At 52.1% G+C, this 17,980-nt stretch overlaps 7 protein-coding genes across 7 annotated transcripts; 4 read left to right on the top strand and 3 right to left on the bottom strand.

Moving 5' to 3' along the window:
- Positions 1 to 260: 260 nt before the first annotated feature.
- Positions 261 to 4,295, bottom strand: N7473_007286 (U6 snRNP complex subunit PRP24; the record flags this gene model as incomplete). The annotated part of the gene is made up of 2 exons (XM_057153226.1): positions 261 to 977; positions 1,041 to 4,295. The coding sequence occupies 2 exons, from the start codon at positions 4,293 to 4,295 to the stop codon at positions 261 to 263; spliced, it is 3,972 nt and encodes a 1,323-aa protein (XP_057007564.1).
- Positions 4,296 to 5,215: 920 nt separating this feature from the next.
- On the top strand, positions 5,216 to 6,318 carry N7473_007285 (mitochondrial 54S ribosomal protein uL22m; the record flags this gene model as incomplete). The annotated part of the gene is made up of 2 exons (XM_057153225.1): positions 5,216 to 5,264; positions 5,330 to 6,318. The coding sequence occupies 2 exons, from the start codon at positions 5,216 to 5,218 to the stop codon at positions 6,316 to 6,318; spliced, it is 1,038 nt and encodes a 345-aa protein (XP_057007563.1).
- A 181-nt stretch (positions 6,319 to 6,499) lies between these two features.
- On the bottom strand, positions 6,500 to 7,755 carry N7473_007284 (histidine phosphatase family protein). Its single transcript, XM_057153224.1, has 4 exons — positions 7,556 to 7,755; positions 7,279 to 7,491; positions 6,972 to 7,214; positions 6,500 to 6,875 (listed from the first exon to the last, which is right to left on the bottom strand). Exons 1-4 carry the CDS (start codon positions 7,661 to 7,663, stop codon positions 6,543 to 6,545), a joined length of 897 nt encoding a protein of 298 aa, XP_057007562.1. The 5' UTR covers positions 7,664 to 7,755; the 3' UTR covers positions 6,500 to 6,542.
- Positions 7,756 to 8,197: 442 nt separating this feature from the next.
- Positions 8,198 to 10,337, bottom strand: N7473_007283 (uncharacterized protein; the record flags this gene model as incomplete). Its single annotated transcript, XM_057153223.1, has 2 exons — positions 8,198 to 9,517; positions 9,576 to 10,337. The coding sequence occupies 2 exons, from the start codon at positions 10,335 to 10,337 to the stop codon at positions 8,198 to 8,200; spliced, it is 2,082 nt and encodes a 693-aa protein (XP_057007561.1).
- Positions 10,338 to 12,786: 2,449 nt separating this feature from the next.
- Positions 12,787 to 13,587, top strand: N7473_007282 (uncharacterized protein; the record flags this gene model as incomplete). The annotated part of the gene is made up of 2 exons (XM_057153222.1): positions 12,787 to 13,149; positions 13,213 to 13,587. The coding sequence occupies 2 exons, from the start codon at positions 12,787 to 12,789 to the stop codon at positions 13,585 to 13,587; spliced, it is 738 nt and encodes a 245-aa protein (XP_057007560.1).
- Positions 13,588 to 14,263: 676 nt separating this feature from the next.
- Positions 14,264 to 15,158, top strand: N7473_007281 (glutathione S-transferase family protein; the record flags this gene model as incomplete). Its single annotated transcript, XM_057153221.1, has 3 exons — positions 14,264 to 14,343; positions 14,396 to 14,449; positions 14,534 to 15,158. 3 exons carry the CDS (start codon positions 14,264 to 14,266, stop codon positions 15,156 to 15,158), a joined length of 759 nt encoding a protein of 252 aa, XP_057007559.1.
- A 227-nt stretch (positions 15,159 to 15,385) lies between these two features.
- On the top strand, positions 15,386 to 17,647 carry bbp (putative zinc knuckle transcription factor/splicing factor MSL5/ZFM1; the record flags this gene model as incomplete). The annotated part of the gene is made up of 7 exons (XM_057153220.1): positions 15,386 to 15,587; positions 15,651 to 15,864; positions 15,921 to 16,138; positions 16,345 to 16,568; positions 16,629 to 16,737; positions 16,792 to 17,015; positions 17,075 to 17,647. Exons 1-7 carry the CDS (start codon positions 15,440 to 15,442, stop codon positions 17,645 to 17,647), a joined length of 1,710 nt encoding a protein of 569 aa, XP_057007558.1. The 5' UTR covers positions 15,386 to 15,439.
- Between the last annotated feature and the right edge of the window lie 333 nt (positions 17,648 to 17,980).

The raw sequence follows: 17,980 nt of genomic DNA, 5'->3' as shown, positions 1-17,980 counted from the left end.
CGCGCATGCCCAGCAAACATAATAAAGGGTTGAAGGAAAAGAAAAACAAAAACGAGCAAAACGATCAAGCAAGATGGCACGAAAAGGCCAGCCTGAAGTGATGTACACATGTACAAGCAAAATCTCATGCTCGTGGTGACATCGGGGGAAAAAGATGGCCACCAAAAGAACAAACGCCAACCAAATTTCATGCCAGAACGAATGTTGCGCCGAGTACTGTCATCGCCATTGCCGTGTTCATTGCCGTTGCCATGTCACTTTCACTCCGTGCGCTTCTGTCCCAGCATCGCACGGAAATCATCATTGCTCTTCTTGGACGGCACACTCTCGCCACCCTTACTGTCGGCACTGGTGTCCATCTTGTCTTTTTCCGATGCCGCACTAGAAGCAGGTGCAGCAGGGGCTCGTTTTAAGCCCAGTCCCCCTCGGCGGCCACCACGGGCACCGGGCTGCTGAGGGCGCCTGATCGGGCCTGCTGGTTGGAGGGAAGGTTTTGGCTTCTCCTGTTTGATCGAAGTAATACGATCCGTCTTCTTCTCCGCCTGCAACTTGAGCATCTCATCCACACTTCCGATATGAAGCGGGCGTCCGGGGGCAATCTCCTTGCCCTCAAGTGCCAAGGAAGCCTTGCCAGCATCATGGACGTCAACGTATTCGACGATGGCACCCTGGTGATCCGGGCGAAGGACAATCTTGACTAGTCGGCCAAACGGTTCGACCAACGCGCGGACACGAGCATCGTTAACAGTATCGGGAACATTCATCAGGGCGAGAGTACGTTCCGATCGGCCACCGACCGTTTCCACCACACCGGGGATGTTACCGTTGGCCTCGGGAGGCGGCGAAGCCGATGTGGCAACCTGGGAGATGATAGTACTAGCCATGCGCTTAGCGCCGGTATCCCCGCTCAATTTCACAGATAATTGACGTCTTCCAAGGGGTTGTTGGTCCATGACAAGAGCGGCCTCGGCTTCTTCCTGTTAAATTTGTTAAAATCAATCAATTAATGCCAGATTGCGACTCCAGAGAGATCCACATACCTTGGAACTATAAGCCACGAAGAAGAACCCTCGGTGGGCGCCATCGGCGTTGAGTGGGAGGTGAAGATTTTCGATAGTGCCGAACTTGGAGAATGCCTCACGGGCATCGCTTTCCTTGAGTTTCCAATCAAAGCCTTTGCAGAAGATTTCACGGCCTTCCTGCATTGCGCCATTACGCTTTTCCTTCTGAGACGGGTCGGAGATCTTCACAACGAGCTTGTAGCCCTTCTCGACCTCTGTCCCGTTCAACTCCGTAGCTTGGTGTGATGCGCTGGCAGTAGCAAACTGCACGTAGCAGAACCGACGCTTAGTTTGATACTTGAGCGATGGGAAGCGAATATCAACGACATGGCCGTACTTGTTGAAGAGATTGCGAATGTACTCCTCGTCTGCGGTCGGAGGGAAATTTGTAACCCACAAGGTGGATTCAGACTCCAGCATGACTTCAATGGTGTTTCCATTGAAGGTCTTTTGATCGCGTGTCAGCGCCGCCAGAGCTTCCTCCTTCGTCTCAAACTCAATAACCGCAACTTCAGAGTCTCCATCTGGCCCGGGCAACATCTTGACACCGTTGATGGTGCCGCTGTGGCGGAAAAACTGTCGCACATTATGCTCAGTGGTCTCCCGGGGAAGGTTTTTGACTACGACAGTCGCATGCTCACGATCGCGGGCGAGAGGTTGAGGCTCGGCAGCTCCTTGTTCCGGGGCCACCTCCTCAGCACGGACTTTCTTGCTGGTGGGCTCCCCATTCTCCTTCTCGTCTTCGCGCTTGCGCTTTTCCGAGGTAGAAGCAGCTTCGGCAGCGGCTTCCCATTGCTGTTGCTGCTGCTGCTGCTGCTCCTGTTGCTGCTGTTGTGCAGCCGCGGCTTCGCGCGCCTCTCGCTCTCTCCGAGCAGTGACGGCTCGCACGGCCTTGCGCGTCTCAATCACGGCAAGCTGCAATTCATCCGCATCTTCGTAATCCTCGCAGTGAGCAATATAGGTCTGCACAAGTTTCTCAGGCCAGTCGAGGTCTTCACGCTTGATTGCCTGTTTGAGAACCGCCGTCGCAAAGCTAGGATTGGGAGTGCGCCGGGCAGCATCGACTGTGGCTTCTCCCTGGACGAACTTGCTCCAGCAGACGAGCTCCCAGCTGTAGTAGGTGAGCCAGAACTCGTAGCTGTCGCCACGACGCGGAACGAGGCCCTTGAACGTCTCCCGCGCACTGTCCCAACTGCCACTTTCACTGAGATAGCGAATATAGATACGTTCCAGGCGGAAATGAGGGTCTCCCTGGTAGGACCGACCATACTTTTTCTCGCCCAATTCTTGCACACTCTCGATTGCCGACCGAATTCCCACCTCTGCAACATCCAAGTCTTCGTCGGTGGCGTCAGAAAGGAATGCACGTCGACGGAGATAGCTGCACCAGGTCGTGTGAACTTTCAGCACTTCTTCCATACCACCAGCATCCAGCAGGCCCGTACTAGTGGCTCTGTGCTTGATGCCCGAGATCTTGGAGAAAGACTGTCCTTCTCGCTCAGAACTCAGCAGGTACTGGGACCAGAGGTTACCAGACCAAGGGCAGTGGCGTGTGGCACGGTCCAAAGTTGCAAGTGTCGTGGTAGAAGCGTGGCCATGCATAGATTCGCCGATGAGGAACATGATATAGTCCTCCCACAAAGAGACATCGGTAGGGAAGCGCAGAACAGCACGCTGGTAAACAGCATTGACGAGCTCAAAGTGGAATTCTCGTCGCCGGCGGTTACGACTGAGTTCCCAATCAATGTATTCCCTGTACAAGTTCCACTCGACAGACTTGTCACCGGAATCCTGGGCCTTGCTGAGTCGATGCTCGAATTCTTCTCTTGCGGCGTAGAAATTTTTCGAGGATGACGCCTGGGCTACCGTCTCCGACATAATATCCTCATAGTTGGATTCGAAATAAGTAGAGATAAAGCCGGAGAAGGTCTGGAAGGTCTGGTCCCAAGTAGCATGAGGGGTCTGTAGTCGCACCTCATACAATCCGCGGAGGTGGTTGATCTTCTCTTGAGAAGGAGCTCGAGTGAGATCCTGAGTCAAGAGCTCCAGGAATCGATCCCAAACGAGGTGGCTGTTGTTAATACGCCACTGGGTCGCTTCCGCCGCTCGCTGCCACACGTCCAGGACCGTCTGCCACGTGAACACTTCGCGTCCAATCATCCGATCTTCTTCGGTCCACTGGCCAGCTCCATGTTCGCCGGATGTTGCATTGTACAGATAGAGCACCCATTCGCCATAGATGTGCCAAAGCTTAGTGCAGCCAAACTCTTCCTCGACTGATCGCTGACACAGCTCCATTACAGAGGTGCGTTCCATAACCGTGTGCGCAAGCATGCTCTCGTCTTGAATCCACTCGGCCCAAAGGTCCTCCCCCATGGCGAAAAGCTTGTCCATTTCCTCACGGGCAGTCCTCAAATCCTTGAGGAGATCATACCGACGAGGGTCGCCATGGATATCGGGGTTGTTGGGCGGGTAGACATGGTTCACAAAGCCCGCATGCAATAACCCGATGAATTGAACGTGGGCCTCGTAGGTGTGGGGATTCTCTTGAATTTTGTTGAACAGCTCTGTTGCCAAATGCTGCGCTTCGGGGTCCAACGACGTCTGGACGTAATTCCTTTGCGCGCTTTCCCGTGGACCATCCGCCATGGCTAGGTCGAACGAAGTGCGGGGGGTGGGGGTGTTATGGTTGATTTGGTTCACGTGAGGGTGGATGGTAGATGGAGACAGTTGGCTCTGGTGAAACTCGGCGTTTCTCAACATGTTAGGTGCGTTCTGGCGCGCCGTACGCTGGTGATGCTGCGCATGCTGCTGCTTTTGCTGTTGTTGTTGTTGTTGTTGCTGCTGTTGAGGTTGGGGTTGGGGTGGCGGTGGCTGATGGTGCTGCATTGAGGCCAAGTCTGCCAGTGTATCCATTCCATTAGAGGGCTGTCTCGATGGCGGCCGGTCGGTCGAAGGGGAAGTTCCATTCCCGGCAGCGGTGACGTTGGGGCTAACGGAGGGACTGGTTACAGTGGGCGAAGATTCAGGCAGTCCGGTAGGAGCATAGACTTGCTGCGCAAGAGGCGAAGATGTCTTGTTTTTGCGACCAGGACCTCGCGCCCGCTGAACTGCCTTGTGAGGGGACGGGCCTGCAGCCAGGGCCGATGCGTTGCTCGACGTAGCACCGGGAGCGGGCGCTGAGATCCCAGACTTCGCATTCGAGTCCGGGGAAAGCAATGAATTGATGTCCATTTTGGTCAGGTTCGAGGGAGGGGGAACCTGCGACACGTTCAAATGAAAGAAAAGAAAGAGTGATCAACACTCAAAGAATATTGTCAAAGACCAGAGGTCGCGGATAGTGCTAAAAGTAGCAGAGGTCCAGATCAGACAATAGCCAAGAAGTGTCTCAACAACATGTCCATTCCTGAACCAGCAAACGCAGCTTGATCTTCAAATCCCGGCTCGTGGGGCAGATAGCCGGGATCGCGAGTGATCCTTTTCTTGTTTTTCGGCGCAATGCCGGTCGCGAACGGAGTTGCGTTATTGCTAGCTCAAGGCTTTCGCAGAGACCGATGGTAAAGGATCCGTAAAGTTGGCGACAAAGGACGATCGGGAGAGGGAGCGGGAGAGATGGTTGCTAGGGCGTGGTCGATCACCGGGTGGAAGAGAGTCCGGAAGCGTGTGAGAAGCACAGCCGGAGCGAGGAAGAGGAGAGATAAGAGACCACAGGCAAGAGGCCTGGGAGGGTTGGAGGGGGGGAGAAGGATGAAGGAAAGGAAGGTGTCGATGAGAGTAAAGGAAGAAGGAGGGTACTGAAAGCCCTGAAAGAGGGAGGAAGATGAGGGCTAGTGGATCTTCACTGTGGAGATGACGGTGTGAGGGAAATGTCCCTCAAGAGGTTGGGAAGATCAAATAGATAAATCAGTAACGGGACAGACAGTGGATACAGCTTCTCCATAAGTATAAGCCGGTTTACTGGATTCTTGTTCTAAGCTACGATCCCCTCTGTATCGTGGAGGCGTATCCATTCTGATCGATCACGTCGCGACTGCATTGCTCTATGTGGCCTGAGGCAACTACAGGTAGCGGGCTGAGCCAACCGCGCAACCGCCAAGTTTGACCTTTTTTCCGCTTTAACTTCCCCGACATCAAGAGATCAACAACACATCCCCATGGCCACAATGGGTGCTGTCTCTCCATATGGGCAGCTGGTCCGGACTGGTCAGTATCAATTCTGTGTTGAACATTTCAGAATCCCCCCAACTCCCTGCTAACCTCACGATTAGCGGCCCGGGCCCAAGTCTCATACGTTCCCCGACGGACCTTCACCTCGACAGTCACCTGCCGGGCACAAAACGGCAATGCCAATTCCAACAAGAAGAAGGGTGGATTCCTTTCATCCATGAAGGATTGGGTTCTCGGAGAATCCAAACCCAAGGCTGCCTTCACCCCAGTTGCCCCGAAGCGCGAAGAAGGTGGACTCGGTGCTAGCTCCATTTTCGCCGACGACGTGGGCCGCGCCTCCGGTCCCAAGCCCAGCAAGCAGAAGAAGCAACTCCAAGAGCAACAACAACAAGCGGAAGGCGAGGAGGACCTGCCTCTGGAGAAGCGCAACAAGGACCGCCTGCAGCTCGCCTTGAACCCGAACCCGAAGGCCCAGCTGCGGTGGGAGAAGAAAATGGTGATCCGCGAGATCCGCAAGCGTGGCCGTATCTCAAAGGAGGTTCAGATCAAGCGTACCGAGCGTGAATCCATGTCCAAGTCACATTGGTTCAAGACCTCTGTCAAGAAGTTGGGCCCCCTGGCCCGGCAGATCGCGGGTAAGCCTCTCGACGAGGCGATCTTGCAGATGCGTTTCAGCAAGAAGAAGGCTGCCAAGGACGTGCTGGGACATCTGGAGCACGCGAAGAACGTCGCCATGGTCCGTGCCGGCATGGGCCTGGGAGCCCCTGCTGGTACCTCCGCCGAGCCCGTCACCGTCACTTTCAAGACTGGTGAGCGCAAGAAGATTACCGACCCGACTTCCATCTACATTCAGCAGGCGTGGGTGAACCGTGGTCCTTACGGCTTCGGTATGGACCACCGAGCTCGTGGGCAGATCAACAAGCTCCGGCCCCCGGCCACTGGCATTTCGGTGGTGTTGAAGGAGGAGAAGACTCGCATTCGGGAGTGGCAGCAGCGTGAGGCTGATGCCCTGCGCAAGCGCAAGGCTCAGCTCTGGACCCAGCTGCCTGACCGCAAGGTCTCTGCGCAGAACCAGTATTACAGCTGGTAGATGTGCAGATTTCCCCCGAGTTGATTTCCCTTTTTGGCGTTACGTTGTATTATTTTTGGACATCACCCAGTCTCTTTTGTTTCTGTGCCGGGTCTGGATGAGGAGAATTTGCATTGTAGTAGAAAGTAGGGCGAATTTGCCCATGTACAATATATACAAGATTCAAACACACATCTCAAGGAACCATGTCCTCATCTTCACATAGCCGATGCCAAGTAGACGACTCATGACTGCTTCTCTGCCTTAACAACAACCGGAATAACCGCCCCAGTCGCCAGCGGGAACTTCCGGTGCCCAACAACCTGCAAAATACTCGTAATAGCACCCGAATGCGCCGTCAAAGAAAGAAAAACATTCTCATCCGTACCGAAAATATCATTCAACAACTCCAGCAATCGCCGATCCCGATGTTCATCCGACTCGCGAACCTTCGGATCCCAAAGTCCATCTTCCTCCGTAAAGCGTGGCTCCAACCGGTACCGTGGGAAATCCGCTGCGATAGCCGACTTGGTTGAACGGCGGTCACAGGTGTGCTCGCCCATGGTTTCGCGGAGTAACTAAGTAGATTGAGATCGAGTGTTAATACACATCTTCCAACTCCCAGTAATTCAAGTTTATAGTGTTTTGTGTGCACTGGGCTAGGAGCGTCTTACCTCCTTCACAAGCGGTTGAAAAGGATTCGTCAACGGCATATCCAACCCTTCAAACGTAACCTGCGCCGTCTGGCAGCACCGATGTAACGGGCTAACATAGTATGACTGCGGCGCTGGGATACCAGTCGCCCATTGACAGACCCATGTATCATGGGCAGTCTGGGCCTGGGCAATGCCTATCTCTGTGAGGTGGGCATCTGACCAAGTGCCGAATTCGTCTCCATCTAGGAGGGACCAGTACTCCTATAGCGTTTGTTAGCTCCCTCTGCATTAGATGATGGTCTGGAAATGTGGATGGCGAACATACATCCCAGGCTTTAGTCCCGTATCGCCGCTCAGCAACATTGTGTACACCTTCTCCGTGTCGTCCCAGAAAAAGGACTTTATATTTGGTTTGTGAATCAGCGGTCTCATTGAGATGGGTCATGTGCTTTGCGAAACGTTGCCATTGAGTATCGTTTTGGGAATTGCCAGTCTCGTGGTCATATTCTTTGGAAATCAGCCCGAAATTGGTGGATGACTTTTGTGTATCATTAGTGCTATGTGTCTTTGAATAGAGATCATTTTGAGATTTCGGGGCTTACATAGTCGAAGGTGTCTGGGTCGGTGCTTGGCTCATCTTGAAGGAAACACCCAGGGACTGTGCTGAATTTGAAAGAGGCTGGCTCAGTTGAGAGTTTTGTGAGTGTCATTTTGTAGATGGTTTTTGCTTAGCTTGAGGTTCTTGAGCTTTTGTAGGACAGGGGAGGATCAGATGGAAGCTTCAGCGTCTGACTTCCAAGGTGGGGCGGGGCAAAGGGGGGGGCCACAGGAGGAGAGATTGAGATTGTAAAAGCATCCCTGCAGATGGATGTCTCCTTACCAAGATTTAACAATTATACTATCCGTAAACTACGATTGACCAGGAAAATGTAGATCTTTATCATAATCATAGCTTTTTTGTATTGTTATTTGGGTGGTTCACCCATTCCTCTAGTCGGTTGTCTGTATAAGACCGATTCCTGATCTCCGTCAGAGTACCAAGTAGTTAAAAAAACACACACAACGCCAATCAAATACTCATCGCCAAATCCAATCATTAGGGTAGTCCAGGCAGAAAAAAAAACAAAAGTCATGAGAGCTCAAACAGTTAACAGTGCGTAGGCAACAGCAGTTATGGGCCGTGTCCTTCAATTGCACTGATGACCGTCTCGAGTCTCCAAAATCGTGCAACTCAGTCGCATCGATTAAATGAGAGACGATTGCAAAATCTTTCTCGCAGACATCAGCTGGCTACCCAAAAGGGATATGCACTTGCCGACAGACTGTTCGGACCAAGAAGCAAATGAGAGAGACGAAAGCCCAATGCCAGCAATCGCCGACACTGTGCTTGAAAAGAGGCCGCCAAGTTGGGTCGAAATCGACCGAACGAGGCTGTTTTGTCCGGACGAAACGCTCGAACAACGATCCTGGGGGGAAATTTCCACTTGTGCCCGCGCACGAGAGGAAAGAATGTCTGATCGCTTCTGGAAGAAGGCCGTGGATCGCGGTGAGTTATTGGTAGCCAATCCTCCCTGGCTCACCGACTTCTGGCCTATGGTAGCCAGAATTGAGGATGATTGAGCGCGAGATGAGACTGGCGTGGTTGACGAGACGCTGTTGTCTACGATATGCGTAAACATCTTGTCTCGAGGACGCCGGACATCCAGGTATGAGCAGCGCGTAGCGCTTGAGTTCGAGGTGCTCGAAGATGGCGTAGTCTGTCTGGTGTTGGTGTTCTCCGGGACACTGCTGGACACACCAGCAGCGGTTGTCGGGGAGAATCCAACAACGCGCCAGCGCAGGTTCGACTGGCCAATGGCCCGCCGGTTGGTTGCGTTGACGGATTGAGGAACGCTCGGTGATTGGCGCGATACGCCCTGTCCCACAGAGCCAGGAGCCTTGTCGGCCGTCTTGACGGCAGGTAGGCCAGCAGCAGCGCCGCGCAGATTGGACTGCGAAACGACACGGCTGTTTGTTGCTCTGACGGGTTGAGAGGCGCTCGTAGCTTGCCGCGAGACATTCTGTCCCGATGCAAGAACACTTTTGCCGGCTTCCTTGACATGTGTCAAGTAGGCGGAAGCGTTGTATTGCGGATCGTGTCCGCGGACACCGCTGCTGTTCCGCTTGGCATCCACCGCCTGGTCGGATTGAACACCGAAAGTCTTGCCAGCTTGCTTGGCTATAGAGAAAGCCGATACGCTGAATTGAGGGTTGTGTCCTGGGACACCGCTTGTGCGCTTGACTGTTGCCTTGACGGACGGGAGCACGCCGCTCGAGCTGGTCGATGGATCGTGTCCTGGAGAGTTGTTGATGGTCACCTTAAACGTCTTGCCGGTTGACACGGTGGGCAGTGGTCGAATTGTAGGTGGTACAGATGATCTGTCGTGACCTGGAACACTAGAGACACGTGAATCCGGAAGAACGGGTGACGAACGTGCCGATTGTTGCGGCCGTTCCTTGTAAGCCACATTCATTGGGACATCTTGAACACCCATGTGGGCGGCGGCCTTCTCCAGGCAGTTGCACTGATCCATTGTTAGCATCTCACGACGAATTGATAGTAACGCAAGGCGGGAGACTCACTCGTTTGTGTTGCTTCTTGTGCTTCTCGCAGGCTCCATACTTCCGAGCCTTGATGTAGTTCTCCTTCTGTGCCTGAGAACGGGGCTTCTGCTTCTTCGGCAGGTTCGCAGCGGCATTCATGTTCAGGTCCAGGACCAACTCGACTCCTCCAGTGCCAGTAGCAGGGGTGGGGGCGGAGGGTGTCCCCGGGCTAGCGCTAGCAGATTGGGGAGAGTTGCTTCCGCGAACATACTCTGACCAGGATGGGGAGGAGAAGCTGGTGTTGGAGTCGGAAGACATGTCGAGGTCACGGGCCGTGGCATCGCACAACCTCTGTAGATGCAACGCAATAGCAGCTTCACGGCGCTTCTCCTTGATCGACGCAACGCGCGGGTCGGCAGCGGCCTGCGCTTCGACCATCGGACGGAAGTCAAAAGAAGCATCGTATTGCGGGTAGGTGTAGAATGCGCTGTCATCCAAAGCAGCAGTGTGGTCGGGGAGCATGCCCATTTCTGGGGACAAATCGGCGAAAAAGCCTTCTTGTGAAGCATCATATTCGATCATGTCTGGGAAGGCAGATTGGCTGAAGTCCAGCAGGTCAGTGCCCAGCATCTCAGCATCATAGGGCAATGCCATGTCCGGAGAGACCGAGTTGGTCGAGGCCGAGGCGGAAGATTCATCGCCGTAGGCTGATGGCAGATCCAAGAATTGGTCAAAGTCGACCCACTCCTCGAATTGAGTTGGGCTATCGAGATAGAAGAACTGATCAGATGTAGACGCCATGGTTTTGAATATCACTTGACGTATTGGGGTATCCTTTTTTTTTTTTGGAGGGCGGGGATGATGGATATTAGATAAGGGATATCGTAAGAAGGAAAGACTTTGAGGGGATGTAGTCTTGTAAATGGTATCGTTGTTTTAGGGGTATGAGGGCATCAGGTGGGCTCGAGGCCAACAATCCTGTAGTGATGAGGTCGAGGGGGGTAAAGCTCCAGGGGAAAAAAAGAAAGAGAACCTGAGGACTGAGGCAGAGGGGAAAAGGACCGTGTTGTATAGGGACTCAAGGCGGAGCTGGTTCCCCCCCAGAGGGTCGCAGAGTCGCAGGCAGTCGCAAAATGAGGCCCCACTCGACTCGGCGGAGCAGCGCGCAGCCCATTCCTCTTTGGGGTCCCCGACTTCCACTAAACTGCTTTGGGACCCCGACACTACCTTCTGCGCCGGCTCTTCATTGGTTTGGCCCATAACTCTGACAGACTGGGCCCTGGTTCAGCCTCTGTTGACTCATTCCTCGTTCCATCCCGCTGAACAGTGGCTGAGAGTTCCATCATGCGGGACCTTTATGAGACGGTCACGGATTTGTCGAGCTGTGATTGGGTCCATTTTTTCAATGCGCATGAGTTAATTGAGATTTCGACATCATTCAAGCATTGACCTCTGCCATTGGGTGTATGTATTTCGAGCTTATGACCTAATTTTCAAGAACACCCTTCGCAGGGCTACGCCTCTACCGAGGTCATACGAAGGGGCTGTGATGTTTGTTGATTTGATCACCTTTACAACTTCATGGAATCGGCAAATGATATCATTCTCTACCGAGCAATCTCACATCCTAGGAATCAGAATGATCGCTGCCAATCTTAGAAGTCAAATGTCACCCGCTCAGTGTAACCCCAGGTGTCCGTATTATCCTGCATACAGATACCAAGGATTGTAGCGGCCAATCACGGTCCAGAAAAGCAACAATAATACAGAAGATGGAAAATTTGATGAGAAAGATATAATCTTGGTAAATAAATCGATTTTGCCTACAGTTAGGATTAAACCTACCCAGTACTATAGGCAAAACTATAGAAGTTCGGGTGGCAGTTGCACGAAATATATATTTGTGCCCGCGCCACTAGACGGCATACCAGGACCTAGGTTTCCGCCACGCCTTCCATGACCCAAGCAACGTTACTAGATCCGCCTAGATCCTTCAATATCGAGATCTCAAGATCTAGAGCTAAGCTTTTTTAGTTTTTACCCTGGTCATTGTGGCAAAGCTTCTCCAAGTATGACCCAAGGCTAAACGGTTAGGTACTCCAAGGCCGCAAAAAAAAAAAAGTACATCAGCGTCTGTCCCGTTATTCTGAGAACATTATCTCCATACATAGGCTGGGCATTATGAAATGAAATCGAAGCAAAAGAGAGCAAATTGAAGCAAGAATGGATCGGGAACCAAAAAGATCTAGAGAAGCATAAGGGCCATGGATGGAGTTGGGCTGAGGGTGTTTGAAGACCAACCTTGAGAGTCTTCCATCGAAGCAAAGAACTGATCTAGTTACATGCCTGACCACCGCAGCAGCGTAGAGCTAGTTAGCAGCATCCCCGTCAGCCCTATTCTAGTCTTCATCTCGAGAAAACCGGGAATTATTCTGGTTCTTTGATCACCCTTGAGATTTCTCCTCTCTCGGTCTTTGGCCTCGCCACACGAGAAAGAGAAAACATTAGATACGATGATTTCATATACTCCACGACTTGAATTACAGAGAATCATGGTATCTTTAGAGCTAGGTACCTTTCACTTGTTATTTGTCGACTCCTTGCAAAGTCCTCATTGTTAATCTCGAATTTTGATGAGTGACGCTGCAAAGTCCTGGGACATCCTCTACTGAGACCCACTAACAAACTCGAAATACTGTTTGACAAGTCTTTTATCTGATGCTGCCTTGATGTCCACGGTAAACTGTAAACAATCATCAACCTGAGTACTGTATGTAAATCCGTGTCTATGGAGTTTGGTGGAATTTAGACAGCGCGTTTCCCCATTTCCGATTGGTCACGGCGTAAGGCCGGACTCCGCCAGAGTTAAATCCGCACTCGGCCCACTACTGGAACAAGCTTCTCGGCTGAAGCCTCGGAGTACACAATGCCCATAAGAAGACCGTTTAATCCGCAATTATTCCATGGAGTTTCTTTACAAATGGCGGATGGACTTTATTTATTTCCAGAACTTCGGATGGCATTATGAACCACGGCAATGATTTTATCTGTTAATACCTTCAAAGCTCCGTTTGACTGTTTAACTCCGTCACCATTAGCCATGTCGAGTCACTTATGCTTCTCCTTGTCGGGGGATTTAAAGCGGGTTGAAGAACCAGCAATTTCATCTAAATCAAATCAACCACAATAATACAACAGCATCTTCTTTCTTAAGAGCTTTCTACCTACAACCTTACAACTATACACTACAATGTCGCTGTCTGGAAAAGTTGTCCTCATTACTGGCTCCTCCAAGGGGATCGGCAAAGCCGCTGCTCTTCGCGTCGCCAGTGAAGGTGCCAACGTCGTGATCAATTACCTTCGCGACCCAGCTGCAGCCAACAATCTCGTTGAGCAAATTGGCACCGACCGCGCCCTAGCTGTTCAAGCCGATGCCTCAAAGATGGCCGACCTCGATTGCCTTGTCGATGCTGCGGTCGCAAAATTCGGCAAGATCGATGTTCTGATTCCAAACGCCGGAATCCTCCCACTTAGAGACTTGGAAAGTACCACCGAAGAAGACTTTGACAGAACCTACAACTTGATGGTGAAGGGACCGTTCTTCCTGGCTCAGGTATGTACACGTAAACCCTTTCAATCTTTCAACTCGACCAAGGCTAATTAATTCCTTGCACAGAAAGCTGTGAAGCATATGCCCTCCGGCGGACGAATCATCTTTGTCTCCACCTCAACTGCTCGGTTCTCGAGCGTCGCCCCCGCATACCTACTTTACACCTCTTCCAAGGGCGCAATCGAGCAGATGACTCGTATAATGGCCAAGGATTTGGCACGCAAGGGCATCTTGGTAAATGCAGTTGCACCCGGGCCAACGTCAACCGAACTCTTTCTTGAGGGGAAGCCAGAGCAGATGCTTAAGGCTATCGCTGGATTTAGTCCATTCAATCGGATTGGTGAGCCTGAGGAAATTGCTGCAGTTATGGCCTTCTTGTCGGGGAAGGACAGTAGTTGGATCTCAGGCCAGATTGTGGCTGTGAATGGAGCTATGGCATGATTTACTCGATAGGAATAAGAAGAAGTAATGATATCAGAGTTAAATGTGGCGCATCGTGTTATTCGTATTTAGATCTCGTATACAAGGCTTCCGACGGGCGTCCGGAAGGTTATCGATGTATCTGCACACTTGCGTTTTTGACCCCACAAGATCGTGAGATGCCAAGAGAGGAGAGATAACTGCTTGAATCGATATGTATATTCGTCCGGATGATATCAAGGCTGGCGGATGTTGTCTACTGTAATATTCGATTTATGTTTACACAATCCCGAGGCTTGATAATAAGTTTTCGAGGTCATTCGAAGCGACAGTTGGCTGTAAGTCCTCGATCTGTTTTCTCAGAGCATGACCGAATGGGCTGCGAATTGCCTCGTGTTCCTGGCTGAGTGGCGCGGGCTAGTATAATAATCACGAATAAGCGCCATCAATGGGATGCTTTTGTTTGGTGCAATTCCGACACTACACCCTCGTACATTCGTCCTATGGCGAGTCCGGAGACATACCTCGGATGAATAATGTAAAAAGATGGCGGAAGCTTCGACGGGATTATAAATCGAAGTGGGGTGAATCATGGTGACCTCGAGCCCCATCATATAAATCCTATTATACCCACCGAAACGAATTCATCTTGATCTTGCTTCGATCATACCCATCTCAATCACATTTATCGCCCAAAATGAGCCAACCGAACATCACCCTCTATACCACCCAGACTCCCAATGGGATCAAGATCTCAATTGCTCTGGAGGAGCTAGGGTACGAGATCAGTCTAGATATGCCGAGGCCATATAAACTGACAAGATGGTAGCCTGCCCTACAAGGTCGAGAAAATCGACATCTCTAAGAATACGCAAAAAGAAGAGTATGTGCTCCGTCTACGATGATCCCTGCAATCATCAGATCAGATCAAAGACCTACACGGGCCACATACTGACCGATTACTCAGCTGGTTCCTCGAGATCAACCCCAACGGTCGCATCCCCGCATTGACCGATACCTTCAGCGACGGCCAGACGATCCGACTGTTCGAGTCTGGCGGTATCCTTCAGTACTTGGCCGAGCGTTATGACACCGAGTACAAGATCTCTTATCCCAAGGGCACCCGCGAATACTACGAGACCAACAACTGGCTCTTCTTCCAGAATGCAGGCGTGGGTCCCATGCAGGGACAAGCTAATCACTTTGTGCGATACGCGCCCGAGCGCATCGAGTACGGTGTGAATCGCTACGTCAATGAGACCCGTCGTTTGTACGGCGTTCTTGATAAGCATCTCGCAAAGTCCAAGTCCGGATATCTGGTGGGCGACCACGTTACCATCGCTGATATCTCGCACTGGGGCTGGGTGGCTGCTGCAGGATGGGCTGGTATTGATATTGAGGAGTTCCCGCATGTCAAGGCCTGGGAGGAGCTTATGGCATCACGACCGGGCCTTGAGAAGGGCCGTCATGTCCCAAACCCGCACACTATTAAGGAGCTGATGAAGGATAAGGAGGCTGTGGAGAAGAGCGCTGCGCAGACTCGGGCGTGGGTCCAGGCCGGCATGAAGGATGATGCAAAGAACAAGATCTAAGTCGAGTTTGAGAGAAGAATACCTCAAATTGTGTATATAGCAGTCACTGCCTGAATTCAGTAAATAATAAAGCTTTTGATGCTGCCTTCGAAGCTGTAATGGTTGTTTGGCTAGACTCCAACCTTGGAAGCTCTCAAGGGTGGCGGCCACCATGTTCACCGCCTTTGAACCATCACGTGTATAAATCAATTGCCACTTTTCGCGGGACTCCTTAGCTTTCTTTCATCTCTAGCTTTCTTGTATCAACTAACCTGCCATCCTCTGACTTTCAAGCAGCAGCCATGGCGTGGCGCAACCAAGGAATCACAGGCTCCAACAACATTCCCCTGGGGCGCCGTCGCTTCGCGGGTGAGGAGGAAGATGAGAGTCGAACTGCTTCTCCTTCGTCTGTGCCTGATGGACCGAAGCGTGGCCGAAGCCCAGCTCGAGGTAAGCTCCCTTCTTCGAAACGACCTTTGTGCACCGAATCTAACCGCATTCTTTCAAAAACAGCCGAGCCCGCAGCCGATGGCGTCAAACGGCGCAAGAAGCGCAACCGCTGGGGCGACCAGCAGGAAAACAAGGCAGCTGGTCTGATGGGCTTGCCCACCATGATCATGGCCAACTTCACTAGCGAGCAGCTTGAGGCGTACACCCTGCATCTACGCATCGAGGAGATCAGCCAGAAGCTGCGGATCAACGATGTCGTCCCTGGTGACGGTGATCGGTATGTATAACCCTTATTCTATTCTTTTTTGTTGAATCCATCTGACACTCGCACAGGTCTCCCTCGCCACCGCCGCAGTATGACAACTTCGGTAGACGTGTTAACACTCGCGAGTACCGCTATCGCAAGCGCCTCGAGGATGAGCGTCACAAGCTGATCGAAAAGGCCATGAAAACCATCCCTAACTACCACCCGCCCTCTGACTACAGACGTCCGACCAAGACCCAAGAGAAGGTCTACGTCCCAGTGAATGACTATCCAGAGATTAACTTCAGTATGATAACTAACCCTCTAACTCCTAACGTTCCCCCTACTATGTCTGCCATGACTCTTTGCTCGACTCGAGCTGACGAGATCATTCCCTTGGACCTCGTCGGCCCGTTTCTTGCTAACACTCGGTGCTTGATGTTGCACATTGCTTGAAACACGCTTCACATACACGGGATTACTAACACTTAGCTCTTTGCTATCTTTTTAAAGTTGGCTTACTCATAGGACCTCGTGGAAACACCCTCAAGAAGATGGAGACCGAGTCTGGAGCCAAGATTGCCATTCGTGGCAAGGGCTCTGTCAAGGAGGGCAAGGGCCGATCTGATGCCGCTCACGCTAGCAACCAGGAAGAAGATCTCCACTGCCTTATCATGGCTGATACTGAGGAGAAGGTGAACAAAGCCAAGAAGCTTGTTCACAACGTCATTGAGACGGTAAGTTACACCCACGATCTTTCATTCTCTCCGTATATACATATGCTAATTGTCTTCTAGGCCGCATCCATCCCTGAGGGTCAGAACGAACTCAAGCGCAACCAACTTCGTGAGCTGGCTGCCCTCAACGGTACTCTTCGTGACGATGAGAACCAGGCTTGCCAAAACTGTGAGTATCTGCCCACCCGTCTTTTCTTTTTCATTATTTCTTACACTGCAACAGGTGGTCAAATTGGTCACCGCAAGTACGACTGCCCCGAGCAACGCAACTTCACCGCCAACATCATCTGTCGTGTTTGTGGCAATGCTGGTCACATGGCTCGTGATTGTCCCGATCGCCAGAGAGGCAGCGACTGGCGCAACGGTGGCAACGGTGGCGGCATTGGTGGTGCTCCACGCAATCCTCGTGCTATTGGCACTGGCGATGCCGTGGATCGAGAGATGGAGGTATGTTTCTCCCTTTTACTCAAAAGTACGGCTGAATCTGTGACTAACTTAACAAATAGCAACTCATGAACGAACTCTCTGGAGGCGCTCCCGGTGAGTACCCACCTCGTCGCATTGAAGCCGGTCCCGATCAAGGCGGCTACCCGGCGGAAGACCGCGATGCCAAGCCGTGGCAGCGTGGCCCGCCCGCAAGCGATGTTGCCCCCTGGCAGCAGCGACGTGAGCAGCGTCCTCGCGACGATTACAGCTCTCGCGATCAAGGTGGTCCTGCTCCTTGGGCTGCTCAGAACCGCGGTGGCAACGACTACGGCGGCTACGGGTCTCATGGCGGATATGCCGCTCCCGGTACCGCAACTGGTGCTGCCCCCTGGCAACAGCAAGCTCCTCCCGGCGGTGCTCCCCCTGCTGCTGCTCCTGCTGCCCCTGGATATGGATATGGAGCATACACCGGTTATGCCTATCCTCCCGGCATGGCAGCTCCTGGTATGGCCGCTCCCCCGCCACCCCCTGGTATGCCTTCTATGGGTGGTTATGGCGGTGCTGGCAGCCCTCCACCTCCCCCTCCTCCTGGTGATGGGCCTCCTCCTCCGCCTCCCAGCGACCAGCCCCCACCCCCGCCTCCCCCTGCGTGAGCAATTTTCCAACTCCGTTGATCCGTAAAATACAAAAACAGTCGGCGGAATGGTTTGCGATTTGCTTTGGGAGATACCGGGTCGAAAAGGTTGTATTCATCGTTTCTTTTCTTTCGGCTGGAAGTTTTTCAAATGAGTGAGATTTCTTGGTTTTAGGTTGATAATGCAATATCTGCTACACGTCTGTAGCGGAGTAATTTGAGGATATTTCAAAATCAAACTCCCTTGCAGTTTCCTTTTGTAACTATGTAGTAGACGCGCCGATAGGAAATTATTTGAAGTTACCCAATGAGCAGCAGTCAAGTCTATTGTCTGAGCAAAGAATTCAAACAC

Source organism: Penicillium subrubescens (assembly GCF_028828155.1).
Source record: "Penicillium subrubescens strain IBT 31985 chromosome Unknown utg000005l_segment0_segment0, whole genome shotgun sequence".
Classification (NCBI taxonomy): Eukaryota; Fungi; Ascomycota; class Eurotiomycetes; order Eurotiales; family Aspergillaceae; genus Penicillium; species Penicillium subrubescens.
The sequence above is the reverse complement of the archived record's forward strand: the minus strand, read 5'-3'. Positions and strand labels throughout refer to the sequence as shown.